Raw genomic sequence first — 23,461 nt, 5'->3', positions numbered from 1 at the left:
GATCATCCTCCCTATGTAATATACCTATACTACGTATAGGCGATCGTAAAATAAAAAAAACTATAAAACTGTATCAAAATTGGTCCCCCACGGAGAAAAATGATTGAAGAAAAAGGAAGCGGAGATAAACAGTGTCATTGTTGAGTATTTTTACACCTTGCGTGTGTTTAATAATTGTCAAATTAAATTGAGATTTGAAACGTTGCATTTGGCATATACTGTACAGATTGTACTTTTGATTTCGTGAGCTTGATTCTAGAAATATTCCCCCGATCTGCGTCTGATTATAAATGGAAAAGTGATGTTGGGATATCATATCCCGCGGTGTATAAACAGAACAAATATACAAGAATTCACGCAAAGAACGAAGAAGTCGCGAGTGTGTGCCGAGAGCACGAGCTTAAAGGCGTCCTGCATCACGTTGATGGCACGCGGCAGCCAACAGATCAGTTTCTGTTGGAATGCGTAAATATACAACTAGAGAGAGAGACAAATGCTCACGTGGCGATGTTGTATTATGTATACAAGTCGCTTCTCCAAATTTATAAGGACCCGCGTCACCATATTTCTTGATATATATATCTATGATATATCCTCATCGCGGTAAACGTAGAAATGTTAATCGAAAAATGTGGAAAGGTATAAGAAATGGAAGTGCAATATCGATTCTCTCTCACAATTCGACCCTTCGGGTATATAGGTATACAGATACAAGACAACGATATCGCCTAGGGTCAATTCAGAGGTCGTCCGGACGCAGGATAATTCGTCGTCAGACGCGTCCCTTATATGCTTCGGGACGATAATTATTATTGTACGCTTCTACTCGTGCAGAGGTCATGAATAACGGAATAACCTTCTATATAGTTTTCCATACACATTCAACAACGCTTATACCCTCAACCCTTAGACCTTTCCACCCTTCTATCAGATACTCCCTAGCCGGGCTGCAGCTCTTGCTTCCTCAGGGATTCCCCCACAGCGGCAATTGAATCCCATACATATATCCCTACTACATCGTGCTATACCATGAATACAACCATTGAAATAACTATACTGACATCAGGTTACCGCACAAAGTGTCACTTGACGTGGGGATGCAATTTTGTGAATTCTAATGATACGCAATGTGCTTGTTCGAATGTATACCAAACTTATTTCATTTCATCCAAACTTATGGTGTCTTGAAGTCGAAGTCTTTATTGCAATTCACCATTGATTCGTCAACGTGTCAAGCGACTGACGTGATTCTTTGTACCTCGGGTAACGAGACTCTATCTTTACGTCAATTTATTAATTTTCGTTTATCGTTGTATGTTTTCAGGACTCGCAGAACGGCCCGGTTCTGGACCGATGGAGTATATGCTCGGCTGAGGAGGAGCCGCTGGTCCTTCAGCAGTTCCTCAGATTCGCCGAGACGCGTCCCTTCGTCCAGCAACTTTTGTTGGCAGCGGGAACGCCGGGATCGGATGCTATGTCCCCGAGTCGACGACCCTCGCCGCCAACAATGCCTCTCGCCCATTTACCTCCCCCTCTTCATCTCCTGCATTGCGGTCTTCCGCCTCCCGGTTCGCGGCTACCACATCCTCCGGTTCCGCCGGTATCGCACCCTTCGATGTCGCCAAGTTCCGCGCAGAAACACGTGTACAACCCTATAACGGGTTCGTCGAACGCCCCTACAACGCCGACGACGATCGGTGGAAATAACTCACCGCCAAGAACGACCATAGAAAATTCTCATCTCACCGTATCGCCGTTGAACAGGCTACAGAGCATGCAGCCGTTCGATTTCCGGAAACTCGGTGCCCTCGGTCTGCCTGGATTTCCACCTCTGCCACCTCCACCTCCGGCGGATATTCTTCTAGGTTCGCGAAAGTCGATGAGACATTCGCAAAGTTGTTATAGTCCACCTCATCATTTATCGAATTCACAACTGAGGCCACCGGTACCCACGATGCCTCCGGTATCTTCGGCAGCTTTAAATTTTAGTCATTCGTTAGCGGCAGCCGTGTCATCTGGGACGTTGCCGCCAAACTTTCCTAACCATTTTCCTCCACCTCCGATCATTGGAAAACCAAACAGCGGAGGTATGCAGACGACGACCAATCCGGTCGACATGCACAGCAGCGGCGAGAAGAGCAGCGATTTCGGATCGGAGGACGACGAAGACGACGATGAAAATTCCGGAAGCGCGCTCAACCTCAGCAGAAGAGATTCCATGAAACACGATCACCATCACAATCACCATCATCACAATCACAACCACCATCACCATCATCATCAGATGTCCATGCAACCGGCACCTCTTGGCAGGCCACCCGGTGTTCCGGGAAGAAAACCGCACTCTCCGGGTAAACGTCAACAGTGGGGAACATCGCCGAATCTACCCTTGAATTTGGGTACTCAGTTCATAAACCCCGCCACAGGCAAGAAGAGGGTGCAGTGCAACGTGTGTCTTAAAACATTTTGCGATAAGGGAGCGCTGAAAATTCACTTCAGCGCCGTTCACCTCAGAGAAATGCACAAGTGTACCGTCGAAGGATGCAACATGATGTTCAGTTCGCGGAGATCCAGGAATCGGCACAGTGCGAATCCCAATCCGAAACTTCATTCGCCCCATTTAAGAAGAAAGATATCACCTCACGACGGACGGTCCTCGATGGCGCATGCCCTCGTACTTCCGCCACAAGTCGGACTTCCTGTTCCTGCCACTGGACTCAATCCTTTATCATTTGGGTCTTTTCCCCTTTTAACACCTCCGCCGGATCTTAGACACTCCACGTCGCTCGCTGCGTTAGATTTTAAGCATCTCGATCTATCGTCGACGCAAAATAACAGAGGGTACGAAGAATTCCAACAAAGGAGAACTTCGTCGAATACTACCGCTAGTATGTCACCACCCGCACCACCTACTATTCCCGAGGGGGAGGAGGACGACGACGATGACGATGGTATCGTGGTAGTAGCTGAGGATGAAAATCAACTTCAACCACAGAGGGAAGATCACGAGGATCGGGAAGACCAACCTGCAGACTTCAGCCTTGCCAAAAGGGCTAGGATGTCGGTGAGCGACTTGGACGACGATTTGGCGAGCAATGGCGACAGTAACGAAGAGGACTCCATGAGCACAACTGACCAGCAATCGTCGTCCGTTCGTAAAAATTCATTAAATTCAAATCTCATACACCTCGGACGCGGGGTCAGAAAGAGGAAGTCACAGAATCCTACGAGATGCGCGATGCCGGCTGAGATTCACTCGTCTTCGACCGATGGGGACTCGTCGAACGACGCCATTTTCCAGGACCAACCCGAAGACATGTCCATGTCTCGACTGCAAGAAGTTGAGGAAGGGAAAACCGAATCACCGTCTCCAAAGAATTTAGTATCTTCGAGGGAGAGTAGATCGAATTCCGGTTCGCCGGAAACCAGTTGCACCGGAGAAAGAGAACCGGAAACTGAACCAATCGATGCAGTACCTGTAAATTCGAGTTCGTCGAATAACGGAGCGGCGGGAACGCCCGCGGGGGTTCTCAAAGTTGAGGAAGAACCACTCCAGGAGGAACCTAGGGATCTCAGTTCAAGGGCGAGTAGTGGACGAAGGTCACCCGCGATTAGGCAACGGACAGTAACTCCCGAACCAAAAACCGTATCCCCATCTACACCACCTCCCGAAATATCCTCACCAGGTCCAGGACATGGCGACACGTCCCTGAAGGAGGAGAAACGGGATGATCCTGATGATGATGATCGCGACGAGCTGGAGGACGACGATGACGAGGACGAACGACCAATGCAAGAAGGTGAGCGTCCCGATGATCCCCCCCGTGCCCCGAGCTCGGTCGATAGCAGCCACCTGACTACTGCCGACGACCTCTCGCTCGACTCCTCGAATGCTTTGCGTCAACTCGAGTCATTGTCGCAGGGTCGAATGCTGTTCGGAACGCTGGAGGCTTCGAGGTCTGGCCGAATCTCTACCAGCCCAACCTGTACCCTAACGATGGACCATATCGAGCTGCACTCGAACCGGCTGGACCGATTGGACCAAATGGAGCTAATGGACCAAATGGACACCTTCTCTCATGGCTCACGCTCATCCAGCGCCTCGCCCTCCACAACGGGCATGGACACGGACAATAGCCTTATAACGTACGCCCGTTACGAGAACGGTGGTTTCGTAAGCACTCAGGAGGTCCCTCTGGACCGCGACAACCCTAGACGTTGTACCGCATGCGGGAAGGTCTTCCAGAACCACTTCGGTGTTAAGACTCATTATCAAAATGTCCATCTAAAGTTGATGCACCGTTGCAGCGTAGACGGTTGCAACGCAGCCTTTCCATCGAAAAGATCGCGTGATCGTCATTCCGCGAATTTGAATTTACACCGAAAGTTATTGTCCACATCGTCGAGTCCACCGCTCGCTAATCTACCCTCGGTCGCTAGTCTCCCTCCTCATCTCGAAGAGCCTCAGTTGAATCCCGCTCTTTTGCACAACGAATTTTTCGCACGTCTTTACGCGGATGCCGGTATCGGTGCTCTCGGTACACCCTATCCTCTCCCTCCGGGGGTTCCAGCGCCGGTCGGCGTCGATTTAGCCGCTAGAATTCCACCCCCTCATCCCCTTCTTTTACCACCCCATCTCGGCACGTTTCCGGGGCTTTCATCCTTCGCAACTCACCTTGCGGGATTGAACGGCCTCACACAACACCATTTGAACCATCTGACCAGGATATCCCAAGAACGAAGTATAAATCCTCAGAACATTTCGCCTCGTTCGGGGTCTCCGGTTTCTTCTTCGCCGAATCCCGATCACGAATCTGGATTACAACGTCAAACCGTACAAATTTGTAAAGAGGAAACGGCTAGGTGCATGATTCCCGGTTGTGATCGCGTTTTTAATTCAAAAGCGGTTCGTGACGCCCATTCTCGCGACCCTCAAGCACACCGTGATCTACCCCCCGTCCTTTCTACGAACACCTCGTGACCGATGTCATGGTATCACGCTCTGAGACAACGTAATTACCCCTTGCTGTGATGCCAAAATTTTTAATCTTATATAATATTGAATATATACACATGGAAACATGGAACATGGATATAGAAAAAAAAACAGAAAAAAACGAACAAAACGCAAGCAACAAAATATCGAGATACATGATCATACGCTCACTCACCCTACGTGCGATTTATATGTATATATATATATATATATATATATATATATATATATATATATGTATATATAAAAAATTATGTATATATGTCGTGTTCATATAGCATATATGTAGATGAAGAATACCGTAGAATGTTTATATACTATGTAATTTAAATACGTATCTCATAGGGTATGATTAACATTACGTCGAAAAAGAAAAGAAACCATTTTTAATCGCCGCGCGGTACAAGCGACGATCTTCAATATCCGTCGCTTCGTTTCTTATCGTCTTTTGCAGGCAAATAAATTTTGAACAAAATTAACTTTTTTACAACTAGCGAAAAATCGAAAAATAGGTGACACCAACTACAACTCTCATTTCGTATTCCTTTTTTTTTACTTTAATTTTGTATTCGTTTCTTGTCGTTTCGTTTTACTTTTTAACTTTTTCGTTAGTCGACTTTTTCTAAACTTAGCGCGAATGATGGGTAGAAAAAAAACAACTAGAAAAAGTCGACTGCGACGATTCCTTTATCACCGAAACGCTGCATGCCCGCGCAATAATTGTGCAATACCAAATACTCTCTGTCGCTTGTATATTAAGAGGTGTGTGTATGTATGTGTGTAAATTTTCAATAGGTCAGAAATAGGAACGGAAGGTGGGATCCCGGGGACAAAGGAGATCAAGTAAGAATGAATCGTTAAGGAAAAAATCAAAATTCCGAGGAATAGGGAGAGAGCATGAAAGAGAAAATGAGGCAGCTGTAATTGACTAGATCAAAATTCAAAACGAACAGAAAATCAAGAAAAAATACAAAAAAACTCGAAACTAAACATAACCATATGAAACGCTAATTTTATCATTGTTGTGATAATGTATAAAAATAAACATATAGTATAGTATATTATATATTAATAATACCCGGTAATTATTATTTATATAATCACTAATCAATCAGTAATTGTATATACTATGTATTAAACTACACGTAATACCTACTAAAATACTATACATACATGCGTATGTAGATGTATTGCATATACATACAATATGTATATAAGTAAATATAATTCTAGCATAATATTCTAGGTTTAATAATATACATATATTATGTATAATGTTGATATAGTTTTAAATATAATCGAGATAATTATTATCATTAATATTATGAAGTTGATGATTGATGATCATGACCACGATTGAGATTTTTTTTTTTTATTCTTTCTTCTTCGTACCAGTGAATCAGAAAACTGTGACTACGTACACTTACTATATTACGTTACATTGTATCCCGTAGGAGTGAAGAACAATTGATTTTTATTTTGTCAATTGCAGTTTAAAAATGTCACGAGAAATATGAAAGGAGGAGAAAAGAAAAAGAAAATAAATCAATAAACGGCAGCTAATAAAACAATATTATTACAATTATTATTTTTTCATCATTTTTACAATTTTTGTTAATATTATCATCATTATTATCATTACTGTTACGGATAATTTTACTATCAATATCATTAATATTATTATTATTACGCAATTTTAGTGCAGGGAACTAGTAGTAGTAGAATTTTAAATTTAGTATAATATTATATACGTGAATATACATAGTATATAATTATAGCGCGCTTATATATATAATGCATATATATAGGCAGATCAGGTTGTGGCAATAATTATGTTAATTACATAAATAATTGCTCGACCGATGCGATGCGACATCGTATATCGAAATATTTAAACGAAAGAGAAACAAAAAAAAGAAACTGAAGTACGCGACGTTCAGAAATTGTATATATTTCTGATTCTCTTTCGCTCTTCCTCGCCTAAGGTAGACAAATTGAAAGAAAAATGAAAAATGAAGATGACACAAAAAAAAAATATATATATAGATAGATTTTATTTATTGTTTCCTATTATATAAATTAAATATTAATTGAATACTCTGTGCATGATGCGGCCAGTAGCGGGCACTGCCGTCTGACTTCCTGTTTAAAATTAATGAAAGAGAAAAGAAAAGAAGAAAAAAATAAATGAATAAGAAAATAAACTAATGAATAAATAAATAAAATAAAATAGAGAAGCAACGAGAAGAAAAATTTCTGTTTTTTTTTCTCTTTTTTTCATTCACTGGCGAAACAATTTATTACGTTTAATGAATATGAAAAAAAAAAAAATTATGCATATATATAATTGTGGAGAACCGGCGCTGCTGCTGCACCTATATATAATACTATGTATAAATATATACACTATTTATATAATGGGGTTATGCAGCTGATCTCTTAACTGCTGCCGTAAAGGGCTTTTTATATACTACTATATACGTATACATATATGTATGTGTATGATATCGGAGTCGATCACAAATAAATAACTGATATTCTTATCAGTCTAGAATTAATACCGATTCTGTAATACAATACGCAATGGAAAGAAGGCAAGAAAAATTAATAAATCAACAAACGAATAGATCAAAATAGTGAAAAGAAGGACAAACGACAGCTCTCCTGTATAATATTATTAATATATCATATAATTCTGATGATAATGCAATTGTACATATATTTTTTATTTTCGCATATGTATGTATATTAAATATTATATATAAAATGGATTATATACATAAATGTATAGTATACCTATATACCTAATGATTTTTTGGCACGCGACATGACATTCTATACATAAACGCAAAAGAAAACTTCATACGCAATCGGAAAAGAATAGAAATCAAGCGTTCTTCGTAAATTGTTTGCTCTTTGGTCTCATTTTTTTCTCAACTCTATTTTAGCGAAGTGGTTTTTGATCGGTTTACACGTACGTACATTAGATAAATATACACATATGTTATCGTATTACAAGTAAACGACGTGAAAATAATTGCAGAAATAAATTGAAGTAGGTATGATAAAATAATGTATAATCGAATATTATATGCTACACGAAGACAAACGAAGTAATTAAGAGAAGTCGAAGAGAGATGAGAATAAAAAAGCAAGAAAAACTGAAACTTGATAAGTATACAATTGTAATTATGTATAAAATTGAATGCTATGATGTATATTATAGATCAATTATATAAAGCAAAACACACTCACTCAATATTATGAAAATGAATATATATATAATATTAATTAAATAAATGAAGAATAAAAAAAAAAAAAGAAAACACAAATGAAAATTAATGAAATTACAACGATATATGAGTCTTGACGCTTATATCAACTTTTTGATGACCCTTATCACTCCGTTCGTATCACGGTAACGATCGTTACCGATGGTCTCCATCGATTTTTCGTTGTTAAAAATTGGCGAACGGATCGCCTCGGCGATCTTCGAGATAGAAAAATCAGCGATAGTGGAAGACACGGAGCTGCGGAAGCTGGAGGGAGATGGAAATAAAGATGATAGAGAAAGATACGCGTCGCAACGAGGGAAAGAGGGAAAGAGGATGAGCGTCGGCGCGAGGGAAGGCGGGACTCGAGAGGACGCTGGACGCCCACCTTTTCCCCCTTCTTTAACCGCTACGACTGACCGATGACCACTCCGAGTGACCGAACCACGCTGCATTTTGCAGAGAAATGAATGCCAATTGTTTCAACCTTCGTGTATATACGCGTCGATATCGATTTACACCCCCGACACAAAAAAAATCGGTCAATAATTATTCCTCATCCTAAATTCAGACTTCGCAATGTGTGGCGAATCGTGAATATATTTTTTTTTTCTCTTAGGATCTCACATTTGGGATAATTTCGCATCGATCCTCAAAAACTTTTGATAAAGTAAATTCTGGATAATCATACGTTGAAATTCGTGTCCGAAGGAGACTCGAAAAAAATTGGTACCCACCAGAAATCGAATGACAAAAATCATAATCATAAATATCGATTCTCGGTTAGTATATCTCCCTGTGATGGCTCCGCTCTGCGAGCTCTCAGACGGCAAATTTGATATTTTTTGTTCTGTTTTCTTTTTTTTTTCTGGTGGTTTTTGTTTTACATCGTTCCGGGAAACGGAAAAAGATGCGGATCAATTAGGTGTGCGTAGTATGATGTTATATGGGATAAACGAAAAAAAAAAATGTTTGGAGAATAAAAAGCTAAAAAAACAAAAATTGAGCAACTCGAATCCCCGAATATTATTAACATGGGGGGGCTGCTTCTGCTTTTGGTGCATGCATTGGGATACTGTTTAATGAAAAGGTATAGAGAACCGTACCCTGTCTTTACCCAGAAACCACCGCCGCGCCCGGTTTTCTGCTGGTATATATAAAAGCGTGCAGCTACCGTAGCGAACGATTTGTAGTTACGAAGAAAAAATAAATACGGTCCTAGCATAAAATACCCTACTCAACTCGACTCGAATCGGCCGATCGAGTAGTTCGAGAAAGATTCTTCGCAACGTGCGCGGTTTTAGAAGATTGTAGAGATCGGGGATCTTTAAAAACTCACTTCAGCGAAACCTTATTCTGTATCTCTCTTACGCATCAAATTACAAACACGGCAAAGACACACGTAAAAGTTATTAAGCCCTCCTCGAACATGTGTGTATAGGTACGTAACGGGATCGCCGCACCGATTATAAGTTGCACATCCAAAAATGACGTATATCATCAATTATTGTATAATATTACAGATGAATCACATATTATACGGTGCCGCATGCGTGTTCTACAAAATCATAAACCTGCGACGTAATTATCGTCATTTTATTCTTTTATCCCGAAAAACTCAAGATTACGTTGAAACGTACACACGACCGTTAAATATAATTGAGGCTGCAAAAAAAAACCAAATGCAGGGGAATAATTAGGATAACTATAATCGTCATATGGTGCGGCGAAGATTATACATATATATATAAGTATATATATGTATAAAGTGGTGGTGACACCGCAAAATTCGATATGACGCGAACCATATGTTCGAATTATGATGTATGATATGTGCATGTATTTTTTTCGTCACAGGATGTCACAAGTTTACTACTCGACCATCGGTGGTTGGGTACGATGTGTATACCGCAATTGTGTTCGCGCGGCTCATTTCGGACACGCGAAGTCTACTCGAATAGCTCGCTGCACCATTATTATTATTATTATTGTTATTATCATTATAATTATTCGGGTTTTTCTTACCTTGGTCAACTTGAAAACGCGATATAAAACAATAAAACTATCCATACCTACAATGGGGGTGAGATGGTAGAAAAACCGTCAAGTTCAAAATTGATTATGTTAGTGACGAGGAACAGTTCGATTAAGTCTGACAAAAAGCATCGAAGTATTTCAATTGGATTGATAAAACAATGTACATAAAAGTTATATTGTATGGGCGTATTTTAGAAAAAAAAAAAAGGATCAAACGGTGAAGAGGGCTTCAACTTTGTGAGAGGTTTGAAAATAATATTCGTGTGTAGCGGTCGTAATAAGGTGGTGTACAGCTGGGTGTGCGAGGAGGTGATGACTATTATGAGGACCGTAGTTCCGCATTTCATGCTCATATAAAATCGTCCGATAGCAGCACCCTGATAACCTGCAGTTGTTTTGGGGATCGAGTACAAATTGGGGGGACCTTAATCGCTCTAATACATCAAAGCGCGCACGGAAGTTTGACAGTCAAATTGGCCGGAACCCTTCCAAGGACCTTCGCGTATATACAATACGTACAGGTATACTATTAAAGTAGTGTGATCGTATCGCGATGTTAAAATACACATTGTATCGTTAACGTCGTTCTTCAAAATGTAATTCGAACAATTTAAAGCGGTTGGGTCTGTATCGTTATACGTACGAGTCAAATACATATATATACGGAAACCGAAAACCATTCCAAATCCGTTTGCACAATTTATTCATCAATCGGTTTTCTTTTCTTCCTTCTACTCTTCCACCAAGTCTAGCACAGCTAAATGTCAATTCTAACATTTTGGATATACGGTGTAACCCACCCCTACACACCTCTTCCAAAATGGCGGATTAAGCCAAGGAAGTTTTGATGAGTCGTTCAATTTCAAAATTGAGGCTGATTGGCTGGCGTCGAGCAAAAACTTACCGCGAATTACGAGAACGCTGAGCCAACTGAGCACTACCTGTAACTACGCGGTAAAAAAAAAAAAAGAAGGGGTGGAATGTCACTGAAGCGGTGTTCCAGTTACGGTAGAATAATAATTCTACGGGTGAAGATATTCCTGAAGCATGGAGCGCGGTGCAGCCTGTACCTCCTGTTGCGGTACCGCACAGCTATACATATATTCGAAGGAACGCGCTGGCCGTAAGTAATCGTTCGCCAATTACATAATTACTCGAGGAGGAGCAAGGGGGGAAAAGGGGTTTGAACGGGCGAGCTCCGGGGCACGGTAAAAGGGCCTCCTGGATGACTGGAAACGAGTCGTTTCGCGATCTTTACTGCCCTGTAATCGTCCTCTGCAGCAGCAACGACGGCAGCAACCGACTGCAACTTCGAACTGCTGCACATTTCTATGTATGTATATAAAAGAGCGCACGACGCGACGCGCTGCGCATCGGTGATGGAAAAAAAGGGAAAAAATAAAACAGAGAAAGAGGAAGAAAGCAAAAGATGAGGAAAAACTGTCAAACTTCTGAAAAATTCCTATGGTCCTTAGACGGGTCTGACCGTCTCCCGGAGGAACCGATCTACATTAACGGGATGTTGAAAATTTATTTTCGAACCCGGTTCGAATAACGATGGATATTACGTACGTCTGTACACGTGTAAATGGACATACCTGTAATGTGAATGTTCTAGCTAGAATTGTAGGAAAGTTGAAGCAATTTTGCAAATTACCACGTCATCTTTACCGCTGTTGTAGAAGACGTTGTTTCATGTGGTTTACGTGTCGGGACCAAGAATAATAATGAAGAAAAAAAGAAGAGAATATGAAATCCAGGTTCGGTATACATATTCTAAATACTCTTACATATTTGTGAAAAAGGAATTATAATGCACCGCACGGCTGGTAATTTTTTCGTCCATTTTGTTTTTCTTTTCATTCCTTCGGAAGACTTCTTCATATAAATAACTTATATACATGTATATATATATATATGGCTGTTGAGAATATTAAGCTGAACTGGCTGAAAAAAGTAACCGAATATTCTTAACCACGACGTCTGCGTTGGGGTCCATTTAAAGTTCCACTTTTCGGTATCTTATTTAAGACGCTCCACGTCTTTTGTACTGCTTAGGTTTGGTTAGGTATAAGCAATCTCAACACGCAACACGTAAGAGTCACTTCTAAACGTACCTACCACTGAAAAATTGAAAATAAGAATCAAAAGAGATTTTTCTACCTTGACAAGACGTTACAGTTGTCGAAATCAGAAGCGTACTAAAAAAAATATTCGAATAATCTCTGTTTGTTTTAACATAATGTTTCCCCCATACCTATGCACAAGCAATCGAGACTCGATATTTAGTTAGTCTGTTGATATTTTGATATAAAAATATTCCGTAGAAAGTTGGAAAATTTGAAAAACATTTTTTACGCCATACGATGCGAAAATTTCAACGTTTGCTTTGCATATTATATTATTTGTACACCGAAACTCATTGACTTCAAATAATACGAAAAAGTATTTTCGATATATACTTTTTTAAAAACGAATCAAATCGTACTCTCGAACGATTTTTTTCTTTCTTCTAACTCAAATGTGACTCAAATGTGTAGGTGTTATCCAAAATAATAATCCCCGGGTATGGTTGGGAACGCGGCTATTTTCTCGCGGTCAACGGTAATAAATTCATGTATCCGATGACCCCTTGACCCTTGAGATCCGCAATGCAAACATATAATAACAATAATAATTATTAAATATCCAATAAGTTAAATAACCGTTGCATGGGGCGCCTTTCATTCGGTTCGTTCGTTCGATCGTTCGTTCGTTCGTTCTTGTAATCTATAATGGGATGTTCTACTCGAGTGACCTGTCAGCCAACTTCAAATTAATGGCAATCGAGATGATCCCAACAACCGATTCACTCGAGACCCGTTTCTTCAGGGGCTGTTGTGCAGCAGCCGATCTTGAATTGTAACTCACGATCTCCGCGCGTCCGCGTCGCCGCTGCTGCTGTTGTATAGGTATATGTATATGCAGATTTTAATTTCGATACAAAGATTCTTATATCCTCCGGAATAACCATTCCTCATCTCAAATATGTCACAGGTGCGTGCACTCGTTCTCTCAATATTGTAAGAAACATCTAGGGCGAATAAATTTCATGCCCCTTGTACTTTTTTACGTAGGTATACGACGACTAGATCGCCATTGCAAGCATGGTCTGACATGTACGCCCGTATATGATTAGAGACAATTTTCTAACGCGGTTGTTCTAAATTTCTAATATTCGTAATGAGTTATAGAGCTATCAGTTATAGGTGGGGATAATAACAGTGGGACGTTATGCATCGTTCACTTATAACCGACCATGAGATCCTCCTGCTAATTAAAATCTGCTCGAGAAATACGCGTTTGTTGTTGGTCGTTGTTCTTGTTCCCGTTGGTCGATTGTGTACGTGTGAACAACACGCGTGTAACTATATATCCGTATAGACGGTCTCGATCCTCCCGGTGGAAAAAAACAACGCCCACCTTACAAACCATTTGACACTTCATTATTCCTTCACGACTTGGAAACCGGTCATTAAAATTAGATTAGCTTAAAATCTTTCGAGTCCCCGGTGCGCCTCTTCTCCTTCGCCCTCTTATCCTTCTTCTTGTTCTTCTTGTTCTTCTTCTTCTTATCCTCATCATCATCATCCTTTTATACGCATTTATATACATATACGCCCGTGATGCAACTATATCAGAAACGTGATAATGCGCGCTCGTTTTGTGCGGTGGGAAAATTTTTGCATTGATTTATTTCTCATCGATTTCAAAGATTCGGATCTTTCGAACGCGTACGTTACACACGGTGCGTGCGCTGCACCAATCTATACATACGAACGAACGGACCCGAGACCTTTTTTACGCACAAGGATCACCTCCGGCGGTCGTTAGTCGCGCGCGCAAAGGATAGGGGTACGGGGTGGTATACCTAAGTGTAATTTTTGCAAAAAACGAGGAATACATTTTACGGCCCCGTACACTGTAGCAGGAATGTTCCTTTGTCTCTTTATGGTCTGAAAGTGGAAGGCTCGCGAACGGATTACCCGATGCACCGGCAGCACCAATAGCACCACCAGCAACAGCGGGAGCAGCACCGGCGAACCACTCTTTGGTTCCACTACCACATACCACACCGGGTATCGGTTTGACTTTTGCCGGTACCCGACCAACTTTATCTCCAGCTTCGACTCGCCGTTGTTAGTCCTTCGTGCAAAACGCGCGAATAGCTATATACGTACGTATACCCCGGGTACGTGTAGTACATCTTATACATCCCAAGTTATATCCACTCGGGTAAAAGCTATACACCGAGAAGAACGAATAAGAGCGAAGAGCTACGGTTGGGTAATAACACGCCTTAAGAACGCTGTCCTTTCCACGAGTCGCTTATGCTGCGTACCGGCGATCGTAAAACCACCGACCTCCTCCTCCTCCTCCTCCCTCCTCCCTCCCCCGCCCCTCGAACCCCCTCCACCCCCCCTTAAAAACCCCCTTATTCAACGATCTTACTTCTCACGGGGTGTCAGTGTCAAATTGTTCTACAGGTAGGTAGGTACGTATACCTCGGTGTGGGTACGGTGAATTTACTGCCGCATGAGCATTTCGTTTGATTTTTATTTTTTTAGTTTTTATTTGATTTTCTTTTGCTTTTTCAACCATCGTGTGTTTTAGTTACAGGTACGTAAGTATAATACATACACAATACACATCGGCACCAATGGTACATAAGGTACTAATAAAAACCGAAATTATAGTTGAATCGAAAATTGATCGCTGCACGAAATCCTCGACGTATATATGTATGTATGTACGTACGTATTACGGGCGAGTGGTACCCATGTATACGCTCATGTACATATATGTGAAACCTGTAACTTTATCAATTATGGTTGTTTTGTGTTTGTCGATTACGACGAGTGGTGAGAGTTTTCACTTTTGATTGAGGTAGTTGATAACCAATTTCATTTGTAGAAAATATATAGTAACCGACTTTACGTATGTATATCTATATACGTATACGCGATGCTGACTATGCAGGTAGGTGATCGAATGGTAGATCATCACGCGACGAGTTAAGTGCCGGGTCTTAGGTATGTTTATGTGAAAAGTGTGAGCTGGCCACCTTTTATACGCCATATATATGCACCGGTTACTTTATACGATGGGAAAACTGTTTTCCTATAGATACCCGGTAATGCCTTGTTGTTTCATACCTTTTCTCTCTCTCTCTCTCTTTCTCTTTTATTTTGCTTTCGATGAAAAAGCATTACCAGATTGCCTTGCATGGGTTGGCATGCCCGCGGTGGCGATCCTCTACTGCATTCGCGAACCGCCGGAGATTTTTATTTTATTCTCAAACGTTTCTACTGTTATTTGACGATTTCATTTGCATTGATTGGAGTGCTTCGTAATGCGCGGGATTCTCGTTTAACGGTAAACGAGGGTAAACAAAATTAATTCAAAAACCCACGGATAATGATGGATGATTGATGCGCTCGACACGAAACGAAAAAAAGAATTGATAAAAAATGTACCCATATTTTTTTCCTACCTTTTTTACGGTGAATGAGGTGACATTGAATACCGAGGAGTGAAATGTATTCCATTAATAAAAATGATTCCACCATTAATAAAAATATTTATACTGTCGCACCCCTGACAATGGTGACGGTCGTAAGCCGGACCACTTTGAGTGCAACCTTAAGGACGTTTAAATCCGTATTACCGCATACACCCTGATCGTTTGTTCGGAAGATCTGGAAGACTGTGTTCCTTTTTTTTCCTTGTAACCTTCGTCGGGCTAATAGTCCCCGAATGATTTTCAGGTTTTCTACAAAATGATCGCGGCGCAAAAGACACCTGGGAATTTCTCACATGCTTTTTTCTATCGAATTGAGGCACCTTGAGTCGTAGAAGAAATCGAACCATCTTCTATATTCGTTGTTAAAGTTACTTTTATTTGCGATTGTTAGACGGAACTGTTGAGCCTTTGAGATACAATGTTGATACAAGGAATAACGAATAACATAACGAGGTACACATTCAATTATCGTCTAGGATTTTAAAAGATTTAAAAGTTGGGAATCGTCGGAGTCTGAGCAGTTCATATTCGGTTTCTAAAATTACAAGTTCGGAATAGGTTTTCTGTAATTTTTGAACAAGTTTGGACCTCTGATGAATGAGGTTTAACTTTTTTTCCCGGCATTCTTCGACCTTGATTTCCGAATCGACGTCTCTCTGAAGTTCCATTTCACATCGCGAGACATTCATCGACGTGATTTTTTTATCTAGTATGGAATTTTCGCGCTTAGTTTTAGCGATTCGGGAGCTGAGTTTGTTCAACTTAGTTGTCCAATCCGCCAGCTGCTTTTCCCAATTCTTGTGCATCAGTTCCAATTCTCTTTCCAATTGAAGTTGGGTCTTGTCATCTTTAAGGCCTTTGGCTTTCCGTTTCAGGTATTCCTGGATCTCTTTGTTTATTGTTATCCTTTCGACGGAGTAAAGTTCTTCTTTGAGATCTTCGATCTTCATTTTTAACATCTTATGCTCCCATTCTTTGTAATTTATCCCTCTACCGAAATTGATTGTTTTTTTCATAGTCTTTAACTTCACTCTACCCGCGCCCAGGATGAAAGAATTGATCTTCTCGATCTCCGATCGCGGTATTAAAAGGACGTGATCGTTTTCCGTGTCACCGTGAAACGTCACTTCGATTTGTCCCATTTTGAGAACCAGCTGCACCTCTATGTCTTGATCGAAACTCATTCTCTCGCGTCTCCGACGACTCAGCGTTTCTTCCAGTGCTTCCAACTCCCCTCTCGCATTACCAATAATTTTCCCGAATTCGCCAACAGTGTGTTCAGCCTCGGCGATATCCACGGATATGGATCGCACGCGCATTTCACTCTCGACTTTGTGTCTACGAAGACGTACCAGATGCTCCCATTGCACCCCGTCGATGAATGGCGGCAGGCTAGCCGGTCGAACATCCAGGCTATCCAGAGCTTTCAGATAATCGTGACATTCGCCGGTCAAGAAAAAAGGTTTCGTCATATTCACCGCAGCTTTTCCAATTTCACCCACATACGAGGCTGGCACAGCTTTCTGGATCGCTTTCGGTCTGCGTTTGTACTGCCTGGTCAAAAGTTCTTGCGTAGTCTTAGCCATACCTGGGAATTCGGAGCGAAACTTTTTCTCCTGCCATTTTTCGCGGTTGCAGGCGGCCTCGTAGTTTCCTCTGAGGTTCGCGATCACCGACTGCTGCTTGCGGACTTCATCCAAAAAGCCCTCGATCTCACCTTTTTTTTCATCGATCATTCTCTTCGCGATCTCCTCTTTTTCGTACATCATCCGCCGACGCATGTCCCGAAAACATCCGCGCCAGTATCTCAGTCTGAGTTGGTTTATCGCAGAGTCGACGAGAATTCTCGTAAGGAAAAATTTCTCCAATCTCTGCTTGAACCGCTCGATTCCATCGGTCAGGCATGCACTGATCTTCGAATAGTCCGCCTCCAGGATCCTCCTGTATTTTTCCCGTTCCTGGATCAGCGCCTCGACTTCCTTTTCGTACTCTTTCACCGCCAAAATATCATCTGCATTGTAAGCGTCTGGCGATTTGACCAGCATGCACTCCGGTTTCGGAACATCTTTTTTTATCAGGTCCTCCCAACGGACTTCAAGCACTCCGTCCATCATGGCGATCAACGCTTTTTCTCGAAAATCATCAGCTAGTAAGAGCAATCGGTAACGTTCCGCGTCTGCTGCTTGTTTGTTCAAAATGTCCTGCGCGGATGGCGATACGTAAGGACTTACCTTGACCTCCGAATCTGACACTCTGATCAGACTATCGGGTATCTCTGTTTGATTCCAGATCGGGTCCAATGGGATTTCCGGGACTCTTTGGTTGAACATGAGGCACAGTTCGGAGTTTATGTGTCTGATACGTTCATTTCTCTCCAAGACAAGGCTCATCTCACGCTCCTTGACGTTGTACATATCGTTGAAGAGGTTGTTGAAGTAGTTTTTCAACTGCGAGACGTCCTTCTTCAGCATTTGTCTCTCAACGGTCATCTGGGCGTAACTGCAGAGTTCGAATTGCGAATAATAGCATTCGGATTGCTCTATGAATCTGTGAGTAGTCGTGCCTTCCAATGTCCTCTGGTTCTCAATTTCAGCCTCGTCTACGACCGTGTCTTCCTCGTCCTCTTCGAGTATCGCGTCGATCCTCTGTCTTTCGTCTATATCCAATAACTCGGTGGGTCTCCTAGCGTTTGGTTCAGCGATGGAACTCATGTGTTGCATGGTATTGCTATCTGACAGGGTCAACCACGGGTGAAATGTGACACTTGGATCGACGACGAAATCGCTTGAGAACTTTTTCGAAAACCGTGCCCAAGCTAGCGAATCATCGTCCGAAGGATCACCCGGTACAGTCGGGTAATTAACTACCTTGAATCGACCGAATATCGTGTTTATCGACTGGCCTTGAACCTGTTGCTTGTCCCAGCAAAAACTCTTTATCCAATCGGAGACTTTGTCTCTCCCCGCACAGTTCCACTCCAGCTGACAACGCACATCTTCTCTCATGTCACGAGCGCTTTTCAGTTTCTGATCTCTGCTGACCTTGTCCAAATCGAACGCCGAGACGGGAAGTCTTTCGATTTCCGGACTTGCTTCGTTCACGTTCATCAAATGATTGATGGTCGTTTTTACGGAAGCGAAAGAATTCAAGATAGCTGCTCTGGCAGCCGAGTGTTCTCTCGATTCCTCAGCGAACTTTCGCGCCTGTTTCCATTCTTCCCAAGTTTTGTCCTTCCGTTCGTCTTCGGGGGCGAAATACACCCGATGTTGAGCAGTCAGTGCTTCCACGATCGCCACGTCCAAGTTGAGGTGGTCGTCCTTTGTTACGCGGGATCTCCTTCCGGACTCTTTCCTCGCCATCCCGGCTAAATCCAAGAAGCTCGGATCATCAGGGTCGTAATCGTCCTGGTCGGTATCATCGAACAATTTCGTACAAATTAGAGAACCGTCGTAACCAAGAGACACAATGCAATCACCGGACGGTTTCATTATGCCCTTTACGGCTCCCAAGTCCTTACGATGATGCGGGGTGATAATCGCCACTCGATTTCGAAACTTGTTACCATTTCTAACGGCTACGGTACCGTCGCGAGAGGCAGATGTGATCCATCGATTATCCACGAAGATATTCATATGCCGCAATTGGTGATCAGAGGATGCGACTTCGAGGAGAGTCACCTCTTTCCACCCTTGAATACCGAGTAGTTGTATTTGTCTCGTGAGATAAGGTGATCCGATGATGTGTTGGTGACTAGCGGGGCTGTAATGTAAAGACTGGAAACTATCCAGTAATTCGAGTACGTAACTGGCAGCCGAAACGCGAGATTGACCTTGCGGAAGGTCGAACAACAGAACCTGGTTCCCTGTAACGGCTCTTTTCGAGGTAACGCATAGAACGAAGAGTCTCAAATGACCCTGCGTGTCGTACAAAAGAATGTCTACGATTTGCCTGTTGACTTCAACCCGTGTTATCACCTCAAACTGAGTACCCATCTTGCTGGTAATGCAAAAGCAAACTCCCGACAACGAAAAACCTGCAGCCAGGTAATTCCCTGAGTAGGAAAATTTAACGAGATCGAGACTGTCGCGATGTAGGTGAAACTGGGCCAAAATCAGCGGTTCTTTCGGGTCACAGATACCGAGCATCGTGACCTCTCCCATGTCGCTTGTAACTCCGAACAATGGTATATCTTTTCTCGAGGTGAGACACGATATTTTTCCCGCCATTTCCAGGTGAACTCTGCTGATCTCTTCGCCGGTGTACGTCTCGAGTACGCTGAGTTCATTTTCGTTGTCAACGGCCGCGAGGTGTTGACCCCATGGATAAATCCAATCGATGAATCGATAAGACGATCCTCTGCGCAAGTGGGGAACCATGACGGGAGTTTGGGAGTTATGAACATCGTCTCCGATTTCAAGTTGCATAAGGTCTCCCTCCAGAGTGTGAAAGAAAAGACGATCAATCCTGAAGGGATGAGACGTCAGGACGTACGGATGCTCCCGCATTTTGACCATCCATATTCTCGACCAGTTCCGACTGCCTTCGGATATTTTTTTGTAGTACCTTATTTGACAGAAGGTTGTTTTGATGACGATCCCACCTCGATACCAACAGATATCGGAAGCTTCGTTTTCCGCGCATTCGGAACACCGTTGGGTCTGCGCGATTTTAATGGGTACCGTTGCATCGTGTTGAAGGACGTAAATGTGACAGGCTTCGTCTAAAATCGCCAGAGTCGGGGGTCCTGGTTCAGGACTCCATACGGCGGCGGTTGCTCCCTTCTTTTCCGGCAATGTCACCTCCCTCGACTTCAAGCTGACCATTTTACCGCAGCTTCTCATCTGCCAAACCGATAGCTTGCCGGACTCCTTACCCAGCTGAGCGATCATGGTTGGGCCCGTGTGGGTAGCGACGATTTCCTGCAGATCGATGTCCTTTATTCCGGTCGAAACCGTCGCCAGACGTTCGCCGGTTCTCCAGGACCAAACGACCAAAGAGAAATGGGGATACGAGGCGAGCGTAACGAGGTATTCGTGTTCCGTAAAAGTTGTAGCCAAGTAGCCGCTCGGTCCACCTTTGGGACACTCCGACATCAGCTTCATTTCCGGATAAGTGTACACCATTACCCTCGGGTCGCTCACCTTTTCGGCGAAGGCGAATATCGGTAGCGTCGGATGACCGGATAGACAACATACACCTTCGCCTTGCGAGTGTTTAACGTAACTTTGGTGGTTCGTTATTTTGCGAACAACGTCGTAAAAGACTACGTGGATACCGGAAGACCAGGCCAATACGTCCCTACCGATCCAGGTCACGTGCATTACCTTGCCGCCGCGGGTCCAGCGGGACTTCCATTCGTTGAATTTCATTTTCGGATCAATACTCGTAAGGTCAAGTTTCAAAGTTCGCCTGCCATTGTGCTCGATGTCGTGGTAAAAAAAACAGGTTATTATATTTAATTTTGCACCACGAAGTCTCGTTAATTGTTTTCCGTCGGTGTATTGGAATCGATAATTTTACAATCGATCATCGAACGTTAAGGGTGAAACAAAGGCTGATAATGACTCTTACTCTCGATTTTAGCTCGTATAAAGACCCCCGAGAGTGCGGGGCGATGAGGTCAGTCAGCGGGGCGGCAAGTCCCGATCAAAAACTTATCCCTAGCTCGTGATATACGGACCGTCTTTACCCGGGTATATACCCGAGGCACTCCAACAGACGTCTCGGAAACGACCTCAACACGTACGCGCCGCCCGGACGCTTTTACAGCATTAAACCGACGCCCGCTGTGTACTTTATTTGCATATAACCATAGACCTGGCGTAAAGTATGGTGACCTTCCCATACTGATCCATGACTCTTCAATCTCGCCGCCATCTCGCAGCTACGGCGTAAATAAAATATTACATTTCATAAACGCGTACGCGCACGGGCGTGCGGACGATATAGCCACAAGTACATAACGAATTGCAAATGTGCTCCTCGTTTATACCGTACGTTAAAAAATGTAGAAAATATTTATTGCTCTTTCGTTTCCGTTCGAAATTCTTCTCATACCGAGTAGTTATATTAAAATCGTCTAAATACATCTTAATGATTACGTTCCCAAGTATTTCTAAACTACGCGAGCTACTTTCACGCTCGACCAAAATACACGTGTAATATACCGCTGGATGGGGTATTACACATTCGTACCCATACGCGGAACGCTCGTACACCCATACAAACGTCCAATAATCTAGAAACGTTCTTTTTGGTCCAGCGGCATCGGTAGCCTCAGCATCGGCATCGGCAGCGGCGGCAGCATATCAACTTTGGTCGTAGTGTAAGGTACCACCTATACGTATCTGACGGACGGTGGGATACGAGAGCACGAGAGCAGAGGTTACTTTTAATGTCTCGCGTCACGCAGCTGAAGGAGTCGAGGGTATCTGGTCGGCCGTAGTACAACGCGTACTTTTTGAGCCTCTTCGAGAGTTCGTATATGGGACCCCGGCGTACACCGTACGAACCTCGGTTAAAAGTTCGCCCTCTGCACTCGCCCCGCCCGTTATACCCGCGCGTTGCTCCCGAGATCCGAGCCACTTCGGGTTCGTCTCCTTACTAATTTGGCGCCAATTTCCAGGCAACCTCGAAGCAAAAACTAACCGAACCCCATATACCTACTTCAACGGTCCGCTCGCCGATGGTCGGGCCGCATGCAGGAGGGCCCTGATTAAATACTACTCGCGGATGCGCTCCGCGCTTTGCCTCGTCCGGGGCGGGTTCCCACACTGGCGCGATTCTCGGCGCCTTATATTTTGTACCCGTCCTACGGTGTATATACACAAAAGTGTACCTTCGTTTCTATACCTGTAACGCGACACAAAACTGCGGCGGCTTCACACGTGCGTGCTCGAGAGTTTATAACTTCGGCCTATGCGTGCACCCGGGGAACCCGCGAAAGAAATTATCGAATGTATACCTGTGCACGACGTTCCCCTCGCGTTGTTACCCGTCCAACCGAACTACAGAAATTCCAGATTTGCTGGATAATGTATCCTCATGTGTGAGTATCATATACATACCGATCCACGCGGTAGCGGTCACACGGCCCAATTATTGCACACCCGTGCATCGCTCCGATGGAGAGACGTGGTAGCGGGAGAGGATCCTCGAGATCGCTCGAAAAAAAAAGGACGTCATCCGACGTCGAATCATTCCTCGCGGATCCGGTGGGCTCGGATAATTTGTGAAACGAAAAATTTCATCTCTAATGGCAAATCGATCGAAGGAGGCGCCGCGGACCCGTTTCGCAAACCTGAACACCAAAAAGGATATTCCCTCTGATTTTCAACACCTTTGAAAAATATTTTCAATCACGCAAAAATCGTGGACACATTCTCTCATATCTCGTTTGTCTCCAGAATATATTTCTTCGAACGCTTTAATCAAATGCTGGCTGCGATGTCGTAGAAAGTATCGAAAAATTTTGGCCAAAGAAAGGGAGGTGAAAAAAAAACCACACGGCGACAGTTGATAAACGGGCAGACATCTATTAAAAGATGAATTCGTACCGTAGTCGGCGAGGCTGTGGGGGTCTGTGGTTAACTA

At 43.1% G+C, this 23,461-nt stretch overlaps 2 protein-coding genes across 3 annotated transcripts in view; one reads left to right on the top strand and one right to left on the bottom strand.

The window, feature by feature from the left end:
* LOC105686793 overlaps positions 1 to 5,186 on the top strand; it is a 142,860-nt gene extending 137,674 nt beyond the window's left edge. The window contains exons 5-6 of one of the 2 annotated variants that reach the window (XM_020852808.2): positions 1,325 to 3,800; positions 3,923 to 4,275. In XM_020852808.2, the coding sequence (XP_020708467.2) occupies positions 1,325 to 3,800; positions 3,923 to 4,137 (2,691 nt within the window). In that variant the 3' untranslated portion in view covers positions 4,138 to 4,275. Of the gene's footprint in view, positions 1 to 1,324 lie in introns of both variants that reach the window. The other variant, XM_020852807.2, reaches the window with a different exon arrangement.
* Positions 5,187 to 16,329: 11,143 nt separating this feature from the next.
* On the bottom strand, positions 16,330 to 21,189 carry LOC105686794 (cilia- and flagella-associated protein 43-like). Its single transcript, XM_012401924.4, has one exon. It carries the CDS (start codon positions 21,187 to 21,189, stop codon positions 16,330 to 16,332), a length of 4,860 nt encoding a protein of 1,619 aa, XP_012257347.4.
* Between the last annotated feature and the right edge of the window lie 2,272 nt (positions 21,190 to 23,461).

Source organism: Athalia rosae, chromosome 3, assembly GCF_917208135.1.
Source record: "Athalia rosae chromosome 3, iyAthRosa1.1, whole genome shotgun sequence".
Lineage (NCBI taxonomy): Eukaryota > Metazoa > Arthropoda > Insecta > Hymenoptera > Athaliidae > Athalia > Athalia rosae.
Note: the sequence above shows the minus strand (reverse complement) of the source record. Positions and strands in the feature narration are given on the sequence as shown.

What these genes read in the sequence shown, in the direction of transcription:
- LOC105686794 (XM_012401924.4), bottom strand. Translation starts at nt 21,189, where the DNA reads ATGCACGTGACCTGGATCGGTAGGGACGTATTGGCCTGGTCTTCCGGT.